The following is an 8981-nucleotide window of genomic DNA, read 5'->3' as shown; positions in this document are numbered from 1 at the left end:
AATACCAAGGAGACTAAAAAAGTAGCATACCACAAAACATATCAAACGAAACACTCAACATATATAGGGGGAAGGATTATTAAAGTATTCAAAGGGAAAAGATAAAGTCATATACAGAGTAGGACCATTAGAATAACACCTGGTTTTTCAGTGAAGCCCTTAAAACAAAGGTCCTGTAAGGATATTCTACAAACTGAGGGACCACAGGTTCCAGCCAACACTACTATACTTAATAAACCTATCAATAACAATAGACAGAGGAAGAAAAACTTTCCCACAATGTCATGAGCCTGCAGATGGAAGGGTCAGGAATGGTGGTGATAAGTCAAGTGGAAGAAGAACAGAAGGAGGAATTAAGAGGACAACAGGAAAACTTGGGACCAGGAAGCCTTGCATAAGTTAATGATTATGTCAAGACAGTTTATTAAGAAGTGCAGAATCTTCCATACTATTTGAAGGGAGGTATTGAATCAAGGGGAGAAGAGAGCCAAATTCGACACTTTGGCAAAGAAAACACAGGATGTTTCAGTCACAGCTGCCCTAGGACTGATATCCATGGCCCTTCAAGGGAGAAAGCTCCATTCCCAAGGACTGAAACATTAACTCCTTCAAGTCTCAGGTCCCATGTACTGACTGGACCTTGCCAAGATTACATTGCACAACAACACAAAACTAATATTCTCATTGTCTTTTCTTGAGGGGCTCTGAGAGAGCATTGGGTCTTTCTGCCTCATAACAAGCTTCTTGTTTTGTTTTGTTTCATTTTGTTTTAAATTTTTAATGTCTGATATATGTACATGTATTTGAATAGCAATGAGACTCCAAGATCAGGTAAACCAGCAAATGTGTCCTAATATTTTCAAGATTAATGAGAACAGATATTCTAAGAATAATACTGAATGAATGCTTATGAATGATAAAGGGATTTAATCCTTGCAGCTTGTATAACAAATCTTTGGCCAGTTCTGAAGGAATTGAATACAAGATGAGCACTGCTCAGGTCAGTAACAAATTGCTTGAGAATTCCCAATCTAAACTAATAATCTCATGATTCTATATTCTTTGTAAATGGTATAAATTCTACCCTATTTTTCCACAGATTCATTATAACCTGAAGGCATAACATGCAGATGTCTAAAACCAGCATGGCACTGTAAATAAAGTTAAATGATGCTTCTTTGCTTGTATTGTATCCTCTCAGTGCAGCACCACAACTTCCAAATCTCTTAATTTAATTGCTCAGTCTTTATCTACATGTACCTATGTTTATCAAAACTATAAAAGAATGAAGGCCATCTCTGGATTAATTTTCTGCTGAACATTGCATCAATTAGTCATGCATGGAAGATCTCAGGCAGAAAGGGGAAGTGTGCAGGGTCAGGGCAATGTGTGGTGCAGGCAGGTGTTGAAACTCTCAATGAGGTTTTTGTTAGAGGCTGAAGCACTGTGGGAGGAGTATAATGCTGCTGACAATAATAAAATGCCAAGTCGTCATCCTGCACACTGCTGATGGTGAAAGTATAATCTGTCCCAGATCCACTGCCTGTGAAGCGATCAGGGACCCCAGTTTGCCGAGTGGATGCACCATAGATTAGCAGTTTAGGAGGCTGCCCTGATTTCTGTTGATACCAGGCTACATCATTATATACACTCTGACTGGACTTGCAGCTTATTGAGATCCTTTCTCCTACAGACGTGGACATGATTTCAGGAGACTGGGTCATCACAATGTCCCCTTCAGCACCTGGAATCAGAAAGAGACAATGAGTATATACATATACACAAAATAAAATCCTAATTCAAACGTTGTGTTCTAAAATTCCTTTTCAAATGGCATTGCCTGCATACTACTGGATTCCTATAGTAAATAGCTGTATTTTTCTACAAATTAATTATATTGATGATATTCCAATAGTCTTTACTGTCTCACCAGACATCCAGAAGAGCAGAAATATGAAGACCTGGATCTGTGACTCCATCTTAATGCCTCTGCCTGTCTGATGCATTTCAGTTCTCACTGGAAAGGCCTGGTTTATAAAACATGGCAGGTGGGTTGGCTTGTAGGAACCTATGCAAAGTAGTTATCAAATAAGAAAGTCAGTAGCCTGGGTATTGTGTTGTGAGAGTATCCAGGTTAAATCTACAGCCAAAAATATCCTCAGAGTGAGTAAGCCATCACTGGGGGAAAAGTCAACATAAAACTTGTAGGGCCAGACTAGAGAGATGGTTCAGCAGTTGGAAATACTGGCTGCTCTTCCAGAGGATGCAGGTTCAATTTCCAGCACCCATATGGCAGATCACAACTGTCTGTAACTCCAAGATCTGACACCCACAGACATACATGCAGGCAAAACACCAAAGCACATAAAATACAAAAAGTTAAAAATTAAAAAAAAATTCAAGGTCCAACTTAGAGCTCTCAGACTACAAATATAGAGATGCAGTCATGACAGACTTTTGTTAAAAATCAAAAATTTTCAGGGATGGCTATAATGTCCTCTCCTGTGGACCAACAAGGCTGCTCCTCCCTCAGGGGTGGGGAGTTCAAAGAGCCAGCCATTGAGTTCATGTCTGAGACAGTCCCTGTTCCCCTAACTAGGGAACCCACTTAGATACTGAGCTGCGATGGGCTATATCTGGACAGAGGTTCTAGGTTATAACCATTCATGGCCCTTGGTTGGAGAAACAGTCTAAGAAAAGGCCCCTGGGCCCATATATATTTGGTCCTTGTGGAGCTCCTGTCCTCTCCAGGTCATACTAACTTCCCTTTCTTTCATATGATTCCTGGCTAGGATCAGATGGAAGGAGAGGAGGACCTCCCCCATCAGTGGACTTAGAGAAGGACAGGAAGGAGATGAGGGAGGAAGGGTGGGATTGGGAGGGAATGATGAATGGGGCTACAGCTGGGATACAAAGTAAATAAACTCTAAATAATATAAAAAATAATATATAAAGAAGAAAAAAGAAAGAAAGAAAAAGTCATAGTTTCAATCAAAGGTTAAGAACAGTCATTTGACTGGGGAACTATATCAGGTAAAATGAATGTTTTTTTTTAATGCGTAAAGAAAATATAAAACTTTTTATTGAATAAAATATTGTCATATTCCAAAAAAATAAAATAAAAAATTATGCCAAGCGAGTTCCACAGAAATAATACTAGAAAAACTTTTCAATACAATTTTGAGTAAACAATAAATATCGTAACCAACAACAACAAAAAGAAACAGGGAAAGGGAAAATGAAGAAATGGAAGAAAGGAGAGGAAAGAGAAAAGGTGAGAGAAAAGAAAGAAAGGATAAGATAGAGAGAAGAAGAGGGAAATCTGGATTGGGAAGGAATGCTAAATGTGGAGAGGATTGAAGGAATGGAGAAGACGAAAAAAGATAAATATTAAAACAGAAATGTTTAGGGATAGAGTATTACATTAGTGGTTAAGAACAGTGGACTGGAGAAGACACATGGAAGGAGATGAGGGATAAAGGGATGGCAGGATTGGGAGGGGAGGAAGGTGGGGCTACAGCTGGGTTACAAAGTAAATAAATTGTAATAAATAAAATTATATTAAAAACATTTTTCTCTTGAAAAGGACTTAGGTTTGATTCCAATTTTTCGGTAATTCTAAGCATCTATAATTCCAGTTATGGCACATAGATGGTATACATACACACATACATTCATACATATCTAAATACGTACATAGAATTGGAGATGTGAGCCCTGAGCTTCTGATCCAGCTTTTACTATGTTGGCTGCCTTCATTCTGCTATCATCTATTCCAATTCCCTCAATGCCCCACTGAAAACTTTCCTTAAAAGGGGAAAAATATTAGCTGTAAATGTCATGGATGTATAGCAAAAGCTCTCGAGTTACATGATGTCCAATTCTTTTTGCACTCGTGTGGAGTCACTGTGCCACTCTAACCAAAATTTTATTTTAAACAGTGGAGAAAACAGTCATTAGGTTGCTAGAGAACACTTCACACGCTAGGCTAACCTACACACACACACACACAGAGTTTCTTTATTGTATGGCTTCCTCCCTCTCCAACAGGCAGTAAACTAGGATTATCTACTATACACATAGGCTTGAGATCTCTAGCTAGCCTTGGCTTATGTCATCAGCCCTGATTAGTCTATAAGGGGTAAGATGCTGGCTTACAACTAAGACTTAGACGCAGACTGTAACCCATTTCTCTCTCTCTCTCTCTCTCTCTCTCTCACACACACACACACACACACACACAGACAAACACACACACACACATACACACACACACACATGCACCCACAGACCAGGGTTTGTGAGGTTTAGCCGTATTGTCATTTTGGAGCAGATAGTTTTAGGAGGGAAGGGGCTGTCTCGGGCCTTTTAAGCAGCCATCCCTGGCCTCTACCTACTCAAAGACAGACTTCATCTTCCACCACGACCCTGACAATAACAAATATCCCCCCTTTGCCAAATGACTCTTTTTTTTTTCAAGAAATTTTAGGCAAAATATTTTTAAGAAATACTTGGGGGGGGGGCAGAGATTGAGTAGGTGGAGTTTTCAAAGAAGTTATGTGGTCCATTGAACGATACCTCTGCTTTAAAAGTAAGTATAGGATTCAAAAGAATGTCAGGTTAAAAATTCCATTTTATAAATGGTAGACAAAATGTGATCTTAAAACCTGAGTCTTTTCTTGCATGGTGAGCACACAACTCTATAAATAGCAGCACAGTTAAATAGTGTAATAAAGAAACCAGGTTCATTTACAATTATGCACCACTCATTTGAGCAGCAAACTATGAATGCGTAACTGGACAAACGTTTTTTTGTTTGTTTGTTTGGTTGGGGTTTTTTTTGTTTTGTTTTTTGTTTTGGTTTTTTGTTTTTTTTTTTAAGCTAGCAGTGTTGTTTTTATACATCAGTGAAACTTGCCTTTTTAACTGTGAAGAATAAAGAAAACTAAAGTCAACTTAGGAAAGTCATGTAAGTGACTAGTCTAAATTATTAACTATGTTATACTGTGTCTATCCCGACACATAGATGAACCCAGCATGTGAAAATCCCATTAAGATTTCATTAAACAGAAGACAGGATTCTCAGCCAAGCTCCCTCATCTAGATTTTACACATGGTCTCCTGGGACTATGCCCTTCATGTGCTTCCCGGAAGCTCATTTTCATCAACATGAAAGGGTAAACATCCAGGGGTAAAAGATAAACATGGGGGTAAATTTGGAAGTAAAATATTTACTACTTTGAATTTTAATTTATAAAGATGTAGTCATTGTGTAAATATATAGATTGTATTGTTTGTACTTGATTTTGGCAAATGAAGCCAAAATGTAAATGTATATATTGGACAACTGTATTAGAATTGTCTATTTTGTAAAGAGGAAATGGTCTTATTTCCTTTATATGTGATGAGTAATTATAGTAAGATGTAATGTTTGCTGGTCCTAATTAAGTGTGTTTTGTCATTTTTCTTTCCATCAAATGTATATAAGATGAAGGTATTTGTTTGTACACCAACTTGGTGAATTTATCTGCCTTCTTAGAAACAATCAAATTATAGTAATTGGCATGAATAAAAGCCTTTTCTGATATCAAAGCAAAATAAAAAGTTGCTTTGGTTATCTTGTTTATCACAACAATAGCTAAACAACTAATAAAAAGGGAGAATAAATCAAGAAGATATTATACATGTAATAAGACACATTGCCTCCAAAAGCAGTCGATCAATTTGTTTTTAGGGAATACATAGATGACAATAGTTAGCATATAGTTTACATGAGGGCTTTGTTTTCCTCTTCATAAATGTTTAATTTACTCATAAATATGAGATAAAAGCCTGGAAGGTAAAGTCTATCAACACACAATCATACTTCTTTAGTATAGAGCACAGTTTTCTGGGTGTCTATATTTGAGAGCAGATAGGGAGAATTCAGAGTGGTATGTGACCCATTAAGAAGAGGCAGAGGTGAACATATGGCTTAGAAACAAAACTACTACATGTACCCTCTCATTTATAAGTCGTATATAAACACAATTATGTAAAGATAAACACAATTGTAGTGGATTATAGAAGGACAATTCAGTGAGGGAAGGAATTGAGGTAAACAAAACATAGAAAGAGAGAAAGAGGAGAGTAAAGGGTATGTTTAATTTTGGAGTATTATGGCTATGATAAAACATTAAAACTTAAAAAACATTAAAACTTAAAAAATGGCAAAAATTATTCTTCCTACACTTCCAGGTAATAGTCCATCACTGAGGGAAGCCAGGGCTGGGATCCAAACAGAGAAGGAACCCAGAGGCAGAAGCTGAGCAGAGGCCATGCAGTCGTACTGTTAGCTGGATTCCTCCACATGGCTTGCTCATTTTGCTTTGTTGAGGAACCCAGGGTCAACATCAATTGCTGCATCACCTAAAACAGACTGGATATTCTGTCATCAATTACTAATTAAGAAAATGCTTTTTGTTGAGAGTGGGGTGTTGAAGTTTCCCACTATTACTGTGTGGGGATCTATATGTGGTTTAAGTTTTATGTTTCTTTTACAAATGTAGGTGCCATTGTATTTGAGGCCTAGATGTTCAGAATTGTGATGTCTTCTTAGTGGTATTTTCATTTGATGAGTTTGAAGTGACCTTTCCCATCTCTTTTGATTAATTTAGGTTGAAAGTCCATTTTATTAGATATTAAAATGGCTATTCCTGCCTTCTTGAATCCATTTGCTTTGAAAACCATCTCCCAGTCCTTTTCTCTCAGTTAAAATTTATCTTTGTGACTTAGATGTGTATTTCAGATGCAAAAGGATTACTCGGTCTTTTTGACGCATCCACTCTATTTGTCTGTGTCTTTTTATTGGAAAGTTGAATCCACTGATGTTAAGAGTGATTAATGACCAGTGGCTGTTAGATCCACTGATTTTGATGTTGGTTGTGGCAGTGTGTTTTTGTCCTTGGCTACTTTTTGTTTTGCTGTAGTGAGGTTATTTATTTCCTGTATTTTCCCGAAAGTAGTTAGTTTTCTTGGGTTGTATTTTCCTTCTAGTAACTTCTGCAATGCTGGATTTGTTGGTAGGTATTGTAAAAATTTGTTTTGTCACTGAATATCTTGTTTGCTCTGTCTATGATTACTGAGAGTTTTGCTGGGTATAGTAGCCTTGTTTGACATATGTGTTCTCTTACATTCTGCAATAAAAGATCTTTTGGAGGTATCTCCATCCCTGATCTCAAGCAGTATTAGAGAGCATCAGTAGTAAAAACTGAATGGTAATGACATTGAAACTGGCTGGTGGATCAAAGGAATCAAATACAACACCAGGAAATAAACCCACACACTTATGGACACCTGATTTTGACAAAGATGCCAAAAACATACAATGGAAAAAAGATACCATCTTCAGCAAATGGTGCTTCTCTAGCCAGATATCTACATGTACAAAAAATGCAAATAGATCCATACATATCACCCTGCACAAAACTAAAGTCTAAATGGATCAAAGACCTCAACATAAAACCAGATACTCTAAATCAGTTAGAAGAAATTGAAGGGAAGAAACTTGAGTTCATTGGAACAGGAGACAACTTCTGGAACAGAACACCATCAATAATAGAGACCTAATAAAACTGAAAAACTTCTGTAAAACAAAAGACACTGGTTAAGAACAAAATGACAGCTACAGACTAGGAAACATCTTCACCAATAGTATACCTGACAGAGGGCTGATATCTAGAATACATAAAGAACTCAAGAAGTTGAAGAGCAACAAATCAAGTAATCCGATTAAAAAAAATGGGGAACAGAGCTAAACAGAGAATTCTCAGTAAAGGATTATCAAATGGCAGAGAAACACTTAAAGAAATCCTCAACATCCTTAGCTATTAAGGAAATGCAAACCAAAACAACCCTGAGATTTTACCTTACACCTACAAGAATGGCTAAGATCAAAAACACAAGTGGAAATACATGCTGGAGAGGATGTAGAGAAAAGGGAACCCTCTTTTGGAAATCAATCTGGCATTTTCTCAGACAGTTAGGAATAGTGCTACATCAAGATCCAGCTATAACACATATATAGGCATATATCCAAAAGATGCTCAAGTACACAGCAAGAATATTTGAACAACCATGTTCTTATCAGTTTTGATTGTAATAAACAGAAGCTGGAAAAAAACTTAAATAATGTCAGCTGAGGAATGTACCACAGAAATTGTGGTACATTTCCACAGTAGAATATTACTCAGCAATAAAAAACAAGGAAATCATGAAATTTGCGGGCAAATGCTGGGAACTTGAAAAGATCATCCTGAGTGTGGTATCCCAGAAGCAGAAAGACACACATGGTATACACTCACTTACAAGTGGATATTAGACATATAATATAGGATAAACATACTAAAATCTGTACACCTAAAGAAGGTAATCACTGTCTCTGACACGAACTGATTGGCCTGCTCTTTTATCATCTCCCCCTCAGTCAAGTGCAGCCTTACCAGGCCACAGGGATACAATGCAGCCACTCTTGATGAGAACTGATAAATAGGATCAAAAGAAATTGGAGGAAGACCACACCTATCAGTGGATTGGAGGAGGAGCATGGGTGGAGAAGACAAAAGGAGGGTGAGGTTGGGAAGGGAGAGGGAAGAGCTACAAGTGGGAGAGAAAGTGAATAATCTGTAATTAACAAAAATTTAAAAAAAAAATTAAAAAAGAAGCTAATCAAGAAGGAGAACCCTGGGTAAGATGCTGAATCTTCATTCAGACAGGCAAACAGGATGGGCTTTGGAAGAGGGAGAAAAAGGGAACAGGACAGGAACCTACCAGAGAACTCTGAAAGATCCTACCCTTCAGGGTATGAAAGCCAATGCTTAGACTCATAGCCAAACTTTAGGCAGAGTATTGGGAATCTAATGAAAGAAGGGGGAGATAGAAAGACCTGGAATAGAGAGGAGCTCCATAAGGAAAGTAAAAAATATCTGGGTATAGGGATCTTT

The 8981-nt window shown here is 37.5% G+C and overlaps 1 gene segment (V, D, J or C); it reads right to left on the bottom strand.

Moving 5' to 3' along the window:
* Positions 1-1334: 1334 nt before the first annotated feature.
* Positions 1335-2006, bottom strand: LOC132654354 (immunoglobulin kappa variable 4-1-like). The segment is given in 2 exon segments: positions 1335-1744; positions 1931-2006. Coding segments are annotated over 2 exon segments (486 nt in total).
* Between the last annotated feature and the right edge of the window lie 6975 nt (positions 2007-8981).

This window comes from Meriones unguiculatus, chromosome 5 (genome assembly GCF_030254825.1).
Source record: "Meriones unguiculatus strain TT.TT164.6M chromosome 5, Bangor_MerUng_6.1, whole genome shotgun sequence".
Lineage (NCBI taxonomy): Eukaryota > Metazoa > Chordata > Mammalia > Rodentia > Muridae > Meriones > Meriones unguiculatus.
The sequence above is the reverse complement of the archived record's forward strand: the minus strand, read 5'-3'. Positions and strand labels throughout refer to the sequence as shown.